This window comes from Herpailurus yagouaroundi, unplaced genomic scaffold (genome assembly GCF_014898765.1).
Source record: "Herpailurus yagouaroundi ecotype Mexico unplaced genomic scaffold, PumYag 141, whole genome shotgun sequence".
NCBI classification, from domain to species: Eukaryota; Metazoa; Chordata; class Mammalia; order Carnivora; family Felidae; genus Herpailurus; species Herpailurus yagouaroundi.
Window position 1 is genome coordinate 73930129 of NW_024412396.1, and position 17798 is coordinate 73947926.

The 17798-nt window shown below is 47.8% G+C and overlaps 1 protein-coding gene across 1 annotated transcript in view; it reads left to right on the forward strand.

The window, feature by feature from the left end:
• Nucleotides 1-17288, forward strand: part of RCOR1 (REST corepressor 1) — a 50265-nt gene extending 32977 nt beyond the window's left edge. Inside the window, exons 6-10 of the mRNA XM_040478298.1 lie at nt 1662-1856; nt 8621-8698; nt 9175-9232; nt 9746-9975; nt 13247-17288. Of these exons, the coding sequence (XP_040334232.1) occupies nt 1662-1856; nt 8621-8698; nt 9175-9232; nt 9746-9975; nt 13247-13288 (603 nt within the window). The 3' untranslated portion in view covers nt 13289-17288. The remainder of the gene's footprint in view (nt 1-1661; nt 1857-8620; nt 8699-9174; nt 9233-9745; nt 9976-13246) is intronic.
• The last annotated feature ends 510 nt before the right edge of the window (nt 17289-17798 follow it).

Consider the following 17798-nt stretch of genomic DNA (forward strand, 5'->3'; position numbering starts at 1 on the left):
CAGATGACTCCATGAAATGTATATGCCTATATACACACTTAAGACTCTATACTTGCTTTTTTAAAAACATAAAATGGGATCTCAATATATCATTTCTGAAACCTTTTAAATTTGGTCTTTCTTCAACATGTTTTTATGTCAAATACATTTTGTGTACATAGCTGTTGTTAGCATGTTATTTTATCCTACACATCTTTCATAATTCAGTTAAGCAATCTTAGGGCTTTTTTATCAGTTGCCCCCCGTGCTTTTTGTTGTTATAAACAATGCTGAAATGCTGGTCTCATGATTAAATATTGGTTCACTTAATTTTTTCCACTGGAACAAATTTCTGGAAGTTGAATTGTTGGGTCAAAGTCTTCTAGTTACATTTTTAAGGCTTCATTTGGTAGGCTATGTGTCACCAAACTGAAAACTGATAATTCTTTCTGGATGGCACTCCAGCTAGGTTTATACGAATGCCCAAATAACAAGATCATTTTAAGGGTTAGCTAAGTTAGATTCTTTGGGAAATCAAATTGTACCTACAGTTAAGAAGCTTTGTCTTGATACATCATTATCAATTAGCTTCTTCAGGGGAATATTTTAAATGAAAGGGGAAAGGCTTGATTTAACTTCCGTAAGTCTTAATGTAGCACGATTCCTGGTTAAAAGAGAAAAATGACTTACATCTTAAGTTTCTTTCTGTACTAAAATGTCGTGAAAACAGGCACGTGGTCAGTAGGTGATCTCTGCTAAACAGCATAGAGCTGTTACAGACGAGATGTAGTTTATTGCCTACTAACATTTTTATGTACCGTCTGTTACCACCTGTTCAGGAATGTACTGGTACCGTCGTAGTCTGTAGGGTCGATTTATGTCAGTGTTTTAAGATAGGAAGCAGAAAACCTGCACATATTCTCGGCTTCATCAGCAAATGTTAATACACTAACAAGATGAGATTATGAACTGTTACAAAAACTTCTTAAAATTGTTATCAGGACAGTATCCTTTCCTTGCCAAGATTTTACTGCATTTCATTTCCAAACGTTTCAGTTTTAGAGAAAGCACTTAAAAAAATTAGCAGCAGTCATGCGTTATCAAACGACAGCCTATGTTCTTGAAGCAAATTATACAGTTGCCCTAAAAGTTAAGTGTCATCCAAAAGGAGGGTATATGAAAAACAGTCATAGTTACATGTGGAAGTTTATATTTTTTATAAACTTCCATATAGAGTTAAAGAATTTAAATGGGTTTTATGTATGTGCTGAATCATTTTTTCCTTTTATCTTTCTGTGGCCCTAAGTCCATCTGTTTGGCCAAGAACTGTTAGGATAAAGGAGCTCACCATTCACATACACAAAGCACACCAGAAGAGAAGACAGATCTCTTTTCTTCCTGTATTACTGCAGGAAGCTCAGAACGCTTCTTGCCAGAGGCTCAGAGTGATAGTAAAAGGTTGTGTTTATATAGGAGGGCAGTGGATTCTACTTAGAAGTGTTCAGCCAACATTCAATGGCCAGTGTTTCTGTTAACTGCCTGTTAGTTTGTCGATGGTAATTACGATACGGCATGGTATTTGTCAGATTGTTTAGAGCCACGTTAGGAAAGTAGGCGTATTACTGTTCATCTGGCATTTTCATGTTTTGGAGTCTCATTTTTCAAATCTGTGTACCATGCAGGTGCCCCCTACGGAGACAGTTCCTCAGATCAAAAAGGAAAAACATAGTACGCAAGCTAAAAATCGAGCAAAAAGGAAACCTCCGAAAGGAATGTTTCTTTCTCAAGAAGACGTGGAGGCTGTTTCTGCCAACGCCACTGCGGCCACCACGGTGCTAAGGCAGCTAGACATGGAGTTGGTCTCCATCAAGCGGCAGGTACCGCGGGTCGGGGCTCACTGACGCTCAGGGGTCCCTACACCTGAGTGTCCTCTTTCCACAAGCCTCTGAAGGGCATTTTATTTCTAAGGAACTGGACCGAAGACTTAGGTACTGATCCATTGATATTTCTTTCTTTTTTAAATTTTTTTATTTTCTTTTTAATGTTTATTCATTTTTGAGAGAGAGAGAAAGAGAGAGCGAGCAAGTGAGCAGGGAAGGGCCAGAGAGAGAGAGGGAGACAGACGTAGAATCTGAATCAGGCGCCAGGCCCTGAGTGGTCAGCACAGAGCCCGACATGGGGCTTAAACTCAGGAGCAGTGAGATCGTGACCTGAGCTGAAGTCACTTAACTGACTGAGCCGCCCAGGCGTGCCCACATTGATGTTTCTTAAATTGACTTTGAAACTAAAGGTATATATGTATATCTTTAAAACACACACACACACACACGCACACACACAGTGTGTATATGTGTCTGGGTAAATTTTCATAATGTGAACACACCCACCACACGGCCACCATCTGGATCAAGAGATGAACTGCAGCCTCCCAAGCCCCATTCATGTCCCCTTTTATTACATTTTTTTTAATGTTTATTTGTTTACTTACATTTTTTTGAGAGGGAAACAAGAGTGAGCAGGGGAGGGGCAGAGAGAGGGAGACACAGACTCTGAAACAGGCTCCAGGCTCCGGGCTGTCAGCACAGAGCCCGACGCGGGGCTCCAACTCCTGAACGGTGAGATCGTGACCTGAGCCGAAGTCGGCCGCTCAAGCGACTGAGCCACCCAGCTGCCCCCCATTTCCCAGTTTAGTTGCTGCCCCGAGGGGACTCAGCCTTGCCTCCCAGGCTTCACTAGTGCCCATCTCACTCATTCCCCACCTCCTTCCAGTTGGTGGCCACTGGTCTGACGTTTTAAACCAGACATTATTTTTATTCATTTTGGATTTTATATAAACAGAGTCATATGATGTAGTTTCTTTTATGCCCAGCATCGTTCAACATAAGAGATCCATCCAGGTCATCCTTTCTCATTGTTGTGTAAATATCCTAAAACTTACCCACTGTACCATTACTAGACATTTGGGTTGCTTCCCGTTTGGGGCCGTTGACCAGTTAATGCTGACGTGGATGTTTCTTTGACTCTTGCTGTATTATGTATGCATCTCTGTTGCATGTACACCTAAGAGTGGAATTACAGAGTCTGCCTGTGTCCAGCATTTTCTAGAATAGTGCCAAACAGTTTTCCACGGTGGGCTGCCAATTTATGTGAGGTTGGGTTGGCCTGCATTAGGGCTTACTAACTGTTGCACTGTTGACATTTGGGCCCGGAGAATTCCTCGTTGTGAGTGTCCTGTGCATTGTGAGATGTTAAGCAGCATCTCTGGCCTCTAGATGCCGGCGGTTGTGACCTTGCCCCATCAGGTGTGACAACAGAAATGTCGTCAGGCCTTGCCAAAGTATTACCGCCCTCCCCCCCGCCGGGGGTGGGTCAAAATTACTTCCCCTTTCCCATTCTGAGGCTCACCTTTTGATGAACAGAAGTTCTTAATTTTAAGGTAGTCTAGTTTCTCATTCTTTTCTTTTGTGGTTAGTGCTCTTTTCAGTTTTGGTAAGAACCTTTCCTAAGAGTATGAAGATATTCTCCCATGCTGTCTTAAGTGTTGTTTGCCTTTACATTTTGATTTTCCGTCTATCTGGAAATGTTTTTCTGTGTGTGCTGTTACATATAGGGTGGATATTCGTTTTGTTTTTCACGTGGCTATCTGGTTAACAGGGCTGTTTATCGGGGAAAAAACGAAAACGAAAACGATCCTTTTCCCACTGCGGTGATGGGGATCTTTGTTTCAAATGCAGCGTCTGTATGTGTATGGTCTGCTGTGACTTTGGTGTGTTTGTCCGTCTTCACTGGCACCATCCTGCCTCAATTACAGGGGCCTTACAAACCTGAGTGTCTGGGCCAGGCGATAGGTCCTCCAAGATTGTCTCTCCTCGCCCTTTGTGTTTCCTTAGAAAATGTAGGTTCACCTTCTTGGTGTCCAGAAAAATAATTCTGCTAGAATTTTTATGGGAATTGTATTGAATCTCTAGATCAAAATAGAGAATTAACATTAAACTAGACAGCCACCCCTGTGATTCGTGAACGTGATCCCTCCCCTAGCAGCACAGACCTGTCACTCTCTCCGTGTTCTGCCGCCACTGTGTTTGGGGCTTTGTCAGAGTTCTCCCTGGATATTTGCTACTTTATGATAATCCTTTTCTGATTATTTGCCCTGGGATGGGGAACGGCTCATCATTACGCGGTACATTGAAACTGCAAATTCAGCGGAGTAGCCAGCTGACTCTTGTCCCTTCAGTAGTGCCCTGCCCCTCCCCCATCCTTCTGTCTCTGGAACTTGAGGCAAATTGTGGACTGATGGTTTACTTGTAGTTTTTGCTGCTTTTGATGTGTTGATTTGTTGGTTCCTTAGAAGGTTAAACTGGAGGCTGGCAGTCCTTTCCCAGATGAGAGGAGGGGTCTGTGCCCTGGTCTGGCAGCTCGGGGCGGGGGACAGCTCACAGCAGGACCAAGTGTTCCCCGAGCAGTCAGAGGATTGGCTCCTAGGCTTGGCTGCTGGCACAGTTGCACCCTAATCTTGGGAGAGTCACTTAATCTTTCTGGGCCTCTTTTCAAATGAGGAGATTAATCCTTGCCTGCCTGATCTTACAGGCTGTCTGAGGGCTGCGAGAGAGAGAGAGAGCGCGCGAGAGCGAGCGAGCGAGAGAGGGAGTGTTTTAAGCTCTGTTTGTGCTGGAGGGGCTCTCTGAACGGGGCCCGGAGCCCCCACCCGCATCTTCGTCCTCCTTCCTCCTGGAGGGGACTGTCTCCCCCTGTGCCGAGCGGACTCCTGACGCTCACTGGTCGATGTTAATCTTTTGAGCAGAGAAAATGAGGCCCTTCTTGCATGCAGGTGTTACTGACTTTGCAGTACAATAGATAGAACTGTCTTTGGTTTCACGGCCAGAGTCAGGAGCAGGACTTTTTTATTTGAAAGTAGCTACTGAGAATCACGTGGGATAGGGGGGCTTCAGTTCATCGCTAACAGAGGAGACAGGTCGCCTGCCCCCCTCACAGCCTGTCGGGGTTGCTGCCGAGTGCACTTGTCGACTCACAAGTGGCCATTTTATCTGGATGCTTCCACATGTGGTGGTGTCCCAGGGAAGGGTTCACATGAAAATAGCAGAAAACCTGGCTGATAGCAGCTTAAACAATTGAGGATTTATTTTTATCAAATAGCAAGAAATCCCAGCATCGGTGGCTCCGGGCATTAGTCCGTTTGTTCACGGTGTTGTGACAGACCCGGATTCTTTTGCATTTTCTCCTCCACCATTCTTAGCGTAACCTGCTTTTCATCTCGCTTGTTGGCTCCCGTTGGAAGCTTCCAAAGCCATTTTGTGGCCTTCGCGTCTGCACTGGGGGCCGATGGAGAGGGGCCGGAGGCGGGGCCGACCCTCCCGTCCTTCCAGCAGGAAAAGCTTTTACCTTCTCGGGAACTCCTGTCCTCCCTGCGTGCTGCATCTTTGCAAAACGGCTCCTCCTAGCCCCGAGGAGGACCACCAGCCTCTGTCGAAGATGCCAGAAGGGGGCTAGGGGCCGACGGCTCTTAGATTAGCTGGCAGCCAGTGCCTGTTGCGCTGGGTCTTTCTGAGTAGAGAATGAAAGGGTCACACAGGAAAGTAGGGAAAAAAAAGTCGCTAGGTAAGGCACCAGGCGAACTTGACTGCTATTTTGTTTTTTTCTTTAAATGCTGGTCACTTTAAAATTTTTTAATGTTTTAAAATTTTATTTTTTTTAAATTTTATTTAAAAAAAATTTAGGGGTGCCTGGGTGGCTCAGTCGGTTAAACGTCTGACTTCGGCTCAGGACATGAGCTCACGTTTCATGAGTTCAAGCCCCACATCAGGCTCTGTGCTGATAGCTCAGAGCCTGGAGCTTGCTTGGGATTCTGGGTCCCCCCTCTCTCTATCCCTCCCCTGCTTGTGCTGTCTCTCTGTCTCCCAAAAAATGAATAAATGTTAAAAAAAATATTTTTTAAATAAAAAATAAATTAAAAAAAAAGAAATAAATTTAATGTTTATTTTTGAGACAGAGAGGCAGAGCACGAGCAGGGGAGGGGCCGAGAGAGAGGGACACAGAATCTGAAGCAGACTCCAGGCACCTAGCTGTCAGCACAGAGCCAGACGTGGGGCTGGAACTTACAAGCCTTGAGATCATGACCTGAGCCAAAGTCAGACGTTCAACCGACTGAGCCACCCAGGCGCCCCTTTATATCCTATTTTTTATCCAGCTTGTTGCCACTCTGGCTTCCTTTCCAACTGGCATGATGGTAACCAAACCCTGTTCTTATTCATAAACACTGAGTATTTCTTTTTTTTTTTTTTTTTAATTTTTTTTTCAACGTTTTATCTATTTTTGGGACAGAGAGAGACAGAGCATGAACAGGGGAGGGGCAGAGAGAGAGGGAGACACAGAATCGGAAACAGGCTCCAGGCTCCGAGCCATCAGCCCAGAGCCCGATGCGGGGCTCGAACTCCCGGACCGCGAGATCGTGACCTGACCGCGAGATCGTGACCTGGCTGAAGTCGGACGCTTAACCGACTGCGCCACCCAGGCGCCCCAACACTGAGTATTTCTAATAAGGAAAATGCATTAGGAAGAGAGGTGAAGGTTAATGAGAATTTAGAGCTAACTTTTAGTTCAGAATTTGCAGGTATTCTGTATAGTCACTTACGTAATCTCTGCTTCTTTATCAATTTCAGAGAGAAAATACATGTGGTGAATAGGTTGGTCTCCTTAGGAAATGTGTATTACTTACTCACAATGCAATATATACCCCATTTCTTACCTGTGTAAACAACCAGGCAGAATGAATAGAACGACATAGTAACCGGAATGCTGGGAGGCATGTAGTATTCTGGATAGCTGATTCTTTTGAGAATTTGTTAATTCTCTGTCACAAGTTTATGTCACTGAATATAACCTTGAATTATGAACATAGCCTTGAACATGCCCTTGCAGCATTTTATGGGTGGTTGGTACCTGAGAGCTCTGGGCAGGAGTCTTAAGACCGTGCTGTTGGACGGGGTAGCCAGTAGCCACGTGTGGTTATTTACATTTAAGTTTGGATTAAAGTAGAAGAAATGAGAAGTTCAGTTCCTTAGCTGCATCAGCCACATATCCGGTGCTTAGTAGCAAGCTGCGGGCGGTGGCCGTCGTGTCAGACGGCACGGCTTCAGCATGACGTCACGTCAGAGAGCGTTCTGTGACACGGTGCCGGTCTGAGAATTGGGGGTTACTTTCCCAAGAGCTTACTGTGGGTGAATTTCTGGTACCAGTTTATTTTCTTCTGACTTGTACCTTTTCAAAAATAAACTAAAGCAAATTTCAGAAAACCGAGGTCTTCAGTTTTGGTTTTACTATAGAGCAGATTTTATGCACATTTCCTTCATTTTTCTTTTCAGTTGTCTCTGTGTTCTCACTTGGCGTGGGCCGTGTGTCTGGCAGGCTTTAAGGCCCTTACTAGTGGCAGACAGGGTCACTTCCTCGTCCCTAGAGTGCTGGTCCTACTCACGGGGCCGCCAGTCCCCTGTACATCTCCACCCCCCCTTTAAACCTTTCAGAAGAAGTGAACCCAGGAAAGGAAATGCAAAATTGGAATTCTGTGAAGTGTAAGTACTTGAAAATGAAATTTGAGTCTAAGTAGGAAAAGATTATTCAAGGAGGAGAGAATTATTAAAGGGTCTGTGAGGCTGTGTCCTTCACCACCATCCCCCACCTCTCAAAAGTCCTGCTTTTTCTTCGTTTGCCTTAATAAGGTTGCTGCTTTTGAGGGCACCTTCTGCTCCGGAGTGTCTCTGATGTTTTATTTGGGAAAATGAATCTGATCCTCCCCTTGCTTGCTTTTTTGCCCATGGGATTATTTAGAAATGAAAAACCCTAGGGTTGATGTCCCCCTGGTCCTTGGCACGGAGGTGCCCCTGCACGTGGAGCTGAGAGGGAGCCCGTTCCCAGGCCCAGCTCCTTCAGGAGTCCGTGCGCAAGTCCAGCGGATTGTCCGGTGGATCGATTCAGTGGTCGGCGTTGTTCATGTCTTTCTTTCGATTACTTAGAGGCAGTGAAAGATTAGGTGCGTCGAAGCAATACGGTCACGTGGAAAAGATCTAATTTGTGAGAAAGTGAAGAATTACAGTTGGCCAAAATTAGGCTGTGGGAAGGTAACACGCTGCTTTCTGCTTTCCCCTCGTCAAAGAAGGCTGCCCTGCGGGCTCCTGCGCAGGGGGTGCCTGGGCGGACCGCGCCGGGCCCCAGGAGGTGCACCTGCCGGCCTGCAGAGCACTGCCTCTCGGCTGCTTCCGCTCGGTCCACTTGGCGGGACGCCAGGTGTGGCCTGGTCTTGTGTGTCAGGCTTCAGATGTGGGTTCCGCCACTCGGGGTGACATGTTCTCAAGTTGTGAATCAGGGCTGGGCACGCAGGAGCCTTTTAGCCACCATGTCCTCCTTCCTGTTGTCCCTTGTCTGCTGCCCTAAGCAAGTCCGTTAAAGAATCTCGGTAGATGCTCTGAAGGGATACTATAGCGACCTCGAATTTTGGTTACCATACAGATTAGGAACTTCTTTGCTCTTGGTTTTTTCTCTTTTTTTTTTTTTTTTTTAGTTCTGTTTTCTTTTCATACCTTTACAAAAGTTGTTCATTTTTAAAATTTAAAAATTTCCTTTCTTTCAGATTCAGAATATTAAACAGACGAACAGTGCTCTTAAAGAAAAACTTGACGGTGGAATAGAACCGTATCGGCTTCCAGAGGTAGGACTATATTGACCATCACCTTAGAAGTCATACTCAAGTTTCATGTGTTTAAGAATTTAATATTGGGGCGCCTGGGGGGCTCAGTCAGTGGAGCTTCGGACTTGGGCTCAGCTCATGGTCTCCCGGTTCATGGGTTCAAGCCCCGCATCCAGTTTTCTGCTGACAGCTCAGCCTGCTTTGGATTCTCTGTCTCCCTCCTTCCCGTCCTCCCTCTCCCTCTCTCTCTCTCTCTTTCTCTCTCTCTCAAAAATAAATAAGCATTAAAAAAAAAAAAGAATTTAATATCTCTATAATGTATCTCCAGTATACGTCCCATAGAAAGAAAGTTATAGACACAATCTTTATAAACCCAATTGACGTTGAAATTCCGGTATTCTGAGAAATTGTAAGAAAAAATTAAGGTTCATTAAGTCTGATGAGGATGCCCTCGCCTGTAACTGCGTTATGCTCATACGGCTCCTCTGGGTGTGCAGGTCGCTCAGAAGTGTAACGCACGCTGGACCACGGAAGAGCAGCTTCTCGCAGTACAAGGTACGGGGGTCCTCCTAGTAAGGGGCTTGGGGCCGCAGGTGCCTTTAGGAAGAGTCATGCCCCACCCCACTCCCGTGGCACCACTTGTGTTGAAACACGCTCTTAGGAGTGTGTCGGGTTCTGAATGGTCAGAAAGTATAAAATCCTGAAAGCAGCAGACTGAATGTTAAGAGTTTTATGGTTGGAGCTCTTCTAGTCCTAGGGACCCGGAAAAGAATGCACAAAGTCCACCGGGTGCCGGCTGGGTGACATCAGTCGTCTTGGGATACGTGACTGGAGGTGCAGGTTTCTGGATGACAGGGTCATACTGGCCTTCTTGGATCAGTCATCTACGAAACAGATCTAGGTTGCTGCTTTTTCCACTGTATAATACATTAAGATCGTGCCTGCAGTTAAAAGCTCCATGTGTTTTCTTATCTGGATCTAAAGGAAGGGGGGTAAGTCTCAGTTGTGTGGGGTTTTAAAAGTTGTTTATATCCTGTATTGAAAAACAGTGCTCTCTTACATCCTTAGCCATCAGGAAATACGGCCGAGATTTTCAGGCGATCTCAGATGTGATTGGGAACAAATCAGTGGTACAAGTGAAAAACTTTTTTGTAAACTATCGACGCCGCTTCAACATAGATGAAGTTTTACAAGAATGGGAGGCAGAACATGGGAAGGAAGAGACCAATGGGCCCAGTAGCCAGAAACCTATCAAGTCCCCAGATAATTCTATCAAGATGCCTGAAGAGGAAGACGAGGTAAATCTGAAACAGTAGGATCTCTGCCAGGTTCATGCTCCATATTCAGTTTCTTCTTTGATGGCCTTTCTCAGCTGGAGAAATATTTTTAGCTCTCAGCTCTGTCAGTGACTTGACTTTTACCTATAAAAACCTTAATATGTGTGTTGACACCAGTTAGTTTTGGTCACTAGGTATATTGCTCACATTTTAATTCCTGTACAGATTCCTAGTTCCATCCTGGTTTTCTCCAGCCACAAAATATTGCACGTTACCAAAGTTTCCTTAGGTCCTGTAAGAACTCAGCCATAAAACGGTAAGTTGGAGGTGCCGTGAGCAGTGTCGGTGAAGCTCGGTATCGAAAATGTGTTGTCGGCTCAGTGGGAGGTTAATGACCTTACTGGTGAATCGGCTTGGCTAGCCAGCCAGGAGCTCCTGCGTCCATCTCTGCTGTCCCAAGTCGTCCAGGCTTTGATGCTGTCGGGGCCAACAGGTTGAAGTATTGATGGAGACCGTTCTGGGTCCTGCGTTTGGCCGCAGCTTCCAGGCTGGTGGCCGACTTTCTGGCACTCTCCAGGTTAGCTATACCGATTTCATCGCCTACTCAGCAGAGATTAGGCACGAGGTCACCGAGGCTGCACAGACCCATCTGCTACCTCCCTGCTTCCTGTGACGGGGTCACCTGCCACTTCCCCGTCCGGCCTGGCCTGCCCTGCCACGTATTTACCCCCACTCCCACAGAGAGGAGGAGGAGGGGGCCGGGCAGAGGTAAGAGTCAATTGCCAATCGCTTTGGTGTGAGTTTGTTCACAGACACGGAATTTTAAGGATTAGTTGAGCTTTCCGGGAAAATCTTCTCATCAGAGGCTCCCCCAAACCATGCGGGAGTGATTTGAAATTACCTAGTTAGTACTGTCTGTTCTCCCCCTTTGCTCCAAGGGTCTGGCTGTAGAAGCAGCCCAGAGACCCCCTCCTGAGCCGAGCACGGAGTGCCTCACGAGGGAGACCCCCCCGCCCAACGTGACGCACCCAGCGGGTTGGGCTCTTTATAGAGCTTTGTGCCAGAAAATCTTTGGACTGTCGATGACATTTATAGCAAAATTCGTATTATTAACAATGTGAGTGGTTCCCCCGAGCCTGAGACCCCGGAACATAATGGCTTACAAGCGGAAGTTTTTATCTCTCAGCAGTGATGTTTGTCCCGGTGCTTGTTGCCCCTTTAGCAACAGATTAACCTCTCTGAAGTCCTGGACTCAATTTAGGAGGCATTGAGAAGATGAGAATTATGAAGGAAGGAACGTTAGAATTTGCCGGAATGAAAGCTTTCTTCCATGTATGTTCTCCAGCTTTAGAGCCAGGAAGCAGAAATCATAGGAAACTCTCCAGATTTTATCAAAGCAGGTGTTGGCAGGGGTAAGCCTAAAAATACGGTCATAAATTTGGGACCAAGGGTCTCCACCCACGGGACAGGCTCTCAGTTCTCGTGCATATACTTTCCTTTCTTTTCTTACGTCTGCTTCATTCACTCTCAGTTACTTTTTTTTTCTGAAAAAGTCCAGAAGGCCATTCTTCACGGCCCACTTACCACGTTGATCGCACATGAAAACAGCCCGGTCATTCTCTGCCCGCCCCGTGGTAGCATTGGCCCAGCCACGACTGGCCTCCCGCCACAGGCATGCCTTTGCTTGGCCTTGGTGGTCCGTCTTCCACGCATCTGTTTCCCCAGCCTTCTCCGCGGAGCTGGCGGCATCGCCTGACTTGTCCTTAGCGGACAACATTTATCTTGTCTGTAAACATTGTCACCCTCTTCAGCCGTTTCCACCCCCTCCCCCCACGGTTCATTTCCCTTTTTTTGGTCCCTTTCGTGCCCCCTGTAGTACCCGCTTTCCCGCTCCACCGCCCTGCTTTTCTGTTCTCCATACGTTAGTTTGCAAAAGGAAATGAATCTGTAAGGACCAGCTGCCGTTCTGTGTCCCGGGGGGACTTGTAAGAGCCCTGGTTAATTGTCCAGTCAGTGCCCAGAAATTGGCCTCCTCATTCTTGTGTATGCTGTGGAATCCAGCAGCTAAGAGAGGTGTCTGCTGGCGTCCTGCCCGCCCCTTCTGCCCTCAGATTTTACGTGTTACGCGGCACAAGGAGGGAGGAGGCCTTGAGAACTGCCAGAAGTTCTAGTAACGTAACCGTTAGCCGTGGGCTGTTTCCTTCGGGGCTGAGAAAGGGCAGGCGGCCCGAGGCTTTTGAGCGTTTGAGATTCCGCGTTCTCTGAGGTGGACAAGGATGCCGTTCCCGGCGAGGGGTGGATGTGTGTCCGGGTGAGGGGATGCGGACCATGACCGGCTTGGAGGTAGAGTCTCGCTCACAGTTACGGAATGAACACAAAGCCCCTGACCCGGCCAACTGTTCTCATCAGTTACGGTGTCGATTGAAGGAACAGCTGTTTTCAGATTGGGGTTCATAGCCCAGTGGTTCCCCCAGCAGTAGGACATCAAGGGGCACCTGGGTGGCTCAGTCGGTTAAGCGTCTGACGCCTGCCTGGTTTGGGCGCGGGTCCTGAGCTCACGGCTTATGAGTTTTAAGCCCCATGTTGGGCTCTGTGCTGATGGTGCAGAGCCTGCCTGCGGTTCTTTGTCACTCTCTGCCCCTCCCCCCCGCTCGCTCACTCTCTCTCTCTCTCAAAATAAATAAACCTAAAAAAATTTTTCAACGTTTTTAAAAAAAGGACATCATGAGGGTAGCAGTGAGCACTGAGTAAGATACTTGGGACACTTGGGAGTGCAGTTAAGAAATGCCTTTGAGGCTTTTATAGAGGACCCTGCCGCCTTCACTCTCCCGTGTGTTCACTCTCCCGTGTGTCCCCGCGTCCCAGCAGGGGCCGGGGGCTGTTGGTTGAATGGGGCCCGTGCCACGGCACCCCCTCCAGCCAGGGCGGTCGGCCCCGAGTGCTGCTGTCGGCCCAGGGATTTTACGTAGTCCTGTGGAGTGGGGGTCGTTACTGTGCGCATTCTGGGGACAAGGAAGCCGAAACTGAAAAAGCAATCCCTCCGCCAAGGATACACGTCTAGAAAGCGGCAGAGCCAGGATTTGAGCCCGAGACTCCTGGCTGTAGAGGCCTCCCTCGTGCCGCCTGCCGCCTCCTCCTCGGGCCCCGTGCTGAGAGCCCGCGGGGCCCTGGGTTTGCGGGACAGCCGGGCGGGCCCACACCTTCCTGCCCTCTCGGGTCCGCCAGAGGTAGCGGCTTGAGTTGTTCACCTGCGCTCTGATGCTTCCGTCCTTCTTCCTTCTCCTCTCCTCAGGCTGCTTCTGTGCTAGACGTCAGATATGCATCTGCGTCCTGAGAAACTCTGCCGGCTTTGAGCACTTGGTATGGACGCCTGTGTTATCCAGGATATCAGGTATCACACGCCATCACCTAGCCATCTGCGTCACATCTCTGTGGACAAGCAGCTATTACCAAAAAAGGCGTACACTTCCAGTCCTGTGCTGCATCTGCCTTAATCCTGTGCTCCTTCCTCCACGCTGGCGCCGCTCCCCACAGAGTCCCGCCGCATCTCACGCTCTGCCCCGGCGCTGGCGGAGTCTCGTGGCCCGCACGCCTCCCGTGACCCCGGGGACCCCTCCCCAGTCGGAGTTCCTGAGCCCCACCCGTGGCAGCTCTGCCCAGTCAGCAGCTTCAAACAGGTAGTCGACTTGGAAGGCACGACTCTGCTCCTGCATGGCCTGCGGTTCCACCTCGCGCATCGTGTAATTTTCAGAGTGACTGTGACCTGTCGGCCTTTTAGAAAGTTTCTCTCGTTCTTTTCTGAGGCGTCCACCTAAGCGATATCATGCTTCTTTGGAAATCGCAGGATGCTGGCAGACTGCGTTGTAACCTTCGTCGTGCCAAACGTCCCGAGACAGCTCCCGTCTCCCCAGACATCGGGTGTAATTATGGTTTGTAAATTTAGCTGGCTCAAATCTCGCCCTTCTCCCTTCCCAGCTGGTAGAAAGCTCATTCACAGCAACTGTCCTTGGACATCAGCTTAGAGGGAATGTGGACTCAACACTTTCTGCCTTCAGCTTTCAGCACTGGAATCCCGGGACAGGTGCCGCTCTGTCTTTCCCGGCCCCCGCACCCCCCCACCCCGCCATCCGGCTCCAAGAGACGCGGTCCACACCACTGCACCTGGTGCTCGTGCATTTGGAATTGGTGCCTTCTCCTTTTGGCAAACCACGTTATCGGCCCGTTTTCTGTTTTAGTGTCTTACTTCTTCTTTAAAGTTTATTGCTTGCCAAAGAGAACATCACTGAGATTAGGAGACAGGGGAGAAATTGCTGCAGATTCTGACAGAGTGCAGATTTTAAATGTCAGGTTAGCTCCATACAGGGGATTAGAATGGCGGGTGATGGCTTTATAGAGCCACACGCTGTGTGTTCCCCATCCTGCTGGTACGCCGTGTCACCCCGTACAGCCTTTTGTCCTTCATGTGCTGATGTGATCGTCTAAACTCCATCCTCCCTCTTTTACTATCATAGTACAGGACAGAGAAGTGACCCGTTGGTTGGCTCTAGTAAGACCAAGACGGAAAGAAGCAGTGTGCAAAAGTGGTCTGTAATGCCTTTTGGTTGGACTGGGAACAAGTAAATATTTCTCATAAATGTTCTGAGATTTCCAGAATCACTTAATCTCGTACTGGACTGTGGACCTGCTGCAGGGCTGAGGGACAGACCTCACACTGCCCTCTCGCGTCCCCTGTGTCCCGCCCGCGGTCCGTGCAGCCCGCACTAAATATGTTGAAGGAGCTTTTCTGTCGCCGTAGTTTTGCGTCATTGAAACACTTTTCCTGCTTTCAATACCAAAAAGAAAAAAAAATGCAGATGCTTTAAGGCACAAACAGAATTCGTAAGAATTTAAAATATGCAATTAAAATTTGATGTGTTTTGACTCCCAAGCACCTTGCTTTTTCCCTTTTTTTTTTTTTTTTTTTTTTTTAAGGTCAGCTGACTGTCTCTTTAGGAAGAGTGTCAGCTAGAAACCTAGACTTTGGAATTGTACATTTTTAGAAATCCGGAGAAAGGTCATTCTCAAGGGGAGTGAAGTGGGACTCTCCTGACTTCGTCATCTTGTCCCTTCCCGGAGTGTCCGTGGGTCAGGTAAGAGCGTGTGAACGGCATGAGAGGAGGCTGGCGCGGGCAGCGCAGTGACACTTAGGAGCGACGCGGGGTGTGAGCCTGCTCTGGCTTTGGGAGATGGCAGGGCGAACATGGAGAGGAGGCGGCCTGCAGTTTGCACGTCGCTTCGAGGGGACACTGGGCGAGAAGCGAGGCCGAGGGTTCTCTGTGCTGCTTCTCGGGGCCTCCTTCCTCATAACAGGGCAGCGGCAGGGGTCTCATTCTGCCCGTAGGTCGGAGGCCTGTCCCTCTCTGCACGCCCGGGCCGTTTGCCTGGAGAGCTGGTCCCTCCTGGCAGTGCTCGCTGGCTCGATGGCGCTTCCTCGGAAGCGTGGTGGGCCCCCGTGTGTCTTGCCCCGTGCCCTTACGTGCCGCCGGGCACCGAGCGGTCCCCCGTCCCGAAGGGTCGCTGCTCCGGCTTGGCGGACCACAGCGGCCTGGTTCTGGTCCCTCCACGGAGCAGAGGCATAGCATTCTCATTCGCCTGAGGTTGGAAAGATTAGAAAGGTGGTTGTCTTTGCCTGGCCCCCTTGTAGTTTCATGCCTAAGGTAGCGTTGTGCTTCAGACGTTCCATTACACTGTCTTTGCGACGATGTTGTAAATGCAAGAAATTACTTCGCTTTAAAAGCCGAGTGATTGATCTTATTTATGTGAAGCCCCCTTTTTAACATATCAAGACTTCGGTGCATAGCAGGTCGTGTTTGGATGTGTAAGGGTCCACAGTGACAGCTGCTTCGGATGCAATGTTCACTTAAGCTTTGTCTTCTTAAAAACGATCAATGTGAATGTCATAATTATATATATATTTTTGTGGGAAATTTCTCCTAAGTATAAGTTATTGTGCAAAATATAGTACCATTGAAGCAAATGATAGTTTAACTTTTAGTTTAGAAATCCTAAAAGATATAAATTGTATTGCATATGCATTAAAAGTTTGTTTTATTTAATTTTATGTAGGTGTGTAAGGCGTTAGGAAAAAATTGTTTTCACTTATCCATTTAAACACCTTGTTACTTGAATATTGTGCTGACTGGTCCGAAACAGTGACCGGTCCTGTAACGTAGCTCTGTTGCCCAGCAAGTACAGGCCTCCGTCGTGCTGACCACATACCCACTGTGTGGCCTCAGCACATCTGTGCCCATCGGGACACCACTTCCTCAGAAGGGTCTTTGGTAGTTTGTAACCTGTGAGACCCTTCGATAGTCGCACACCTCTCTGATGAAAACGCGCAACTGAAAACGTTGCTGCGTTTTACGGGCTAATTACGGAGTCGTCTCCCGTGTGTAAAAGTTCCCTCAGACATCACACGCCACTCTGAGTGTGCTCATCGTCACTTTAAATTTCAACTACGCCCTATTTTTGTCTTTCTAAATATCAGATGTACTATTGGTATACTTGCGTACCAAAACTAAGCCACACAGTGCATTACACTAACTGGATCCCTGCTTCGCGGAGCAAAGGAAAGACGGAGCCCACTCCCGACGAGAGCCTCGCTTCCTCTCTCGTCCAGCCTGTGTCCGAGCCTAGTGACCCAGGAGTCCAGCTTTCAGTACCCAGTGAAACTTTGCTGCGAGTGGACTCAAGGTAGTTAGCTGATCTGAACCTAGTGATCTCGTGCAATGCTCGGAAACAAATCCTCTCTCTGCCACTCCCCGGATCCCCGCAGCTCTTCCCTCACGATAGTAAAGCACAATTGCAGCAATGTTACAATTCAGAAGGAAGGTCAGTGTAGTCTATGCATGTTGTGTGATGATGAGTGTTTACAGTCACCTCCGAAAACTAAAGTTTATACTGGAGTGGATAGTATTCCATTATGTAGACCTATCAACTTTGCTAAGTGCTTTTTAGATTGCTTAAAAATTTTTCAAGATTTTAAAAGATGTATAAGGTTAAGTTTGCAAATATAATGGAAATGCTGTATATCTTTTAAAGTGATAAAATCCACGTTGGAATTTTAAAGAAAATATGTTGTAATAATGCTGTTGTAAGTAATATTTTAATGTCTCTTTCTGCCTGTTTTCTATATCAGCACATTCATTGTGGTGAATGTTCATAGCATTATAATTGCTTAGCCATTGAATGATAACATTTGTTAGTGGAGATTGAAAAATTTATTTGTGAAATTCTGCAGAATTCATTTTTCTATTTCTAATATTTGCTGAGGTTAAATAAAAATTTTCAAGCCATTGATGTAATAAAATATGAAAGAAAACCATTTTCTGCACCCTCCACGTTGCACCCAAGCAGAGCCCCGCCCTCAGACGTGGTGGGGTTTTGCACTGGGCCTTGGGGCCTCTGAGTGTCTAAATCCCCCAGAATGGCACCCTGTGGGCACAGCCAGGGATGCCTCTTATTCTTAGCCTGTAGCTGTCCCTGAGCTGCATTTCTTTTCTAACGTAGGATGATCTTATGCTTGGGACCAAATTGAGGTGCGTGAGTTCATATAGCTGGCGGCGGTTGGGGGCACCTGGGTGGCTCGGTGGGTTAAGCGGCCGGCTTCGGCTCAGGTCATGATCTCGCAGTTGGTGGGTTCGAGCCCCGCGTGGGGCTCTGTGCTGACGGCTCTGAGCCTGGGGCCCGCTTCGGATTCTGTGTCTCCCTCTCTCTCTGCCCCTCCCCCCACTCCCGCTGTGTCTGTCTCTCTCTCTCAAAATTAAATAAACATTTTTAAAAAAGAAAAAAAAGTTGGCAGCGGT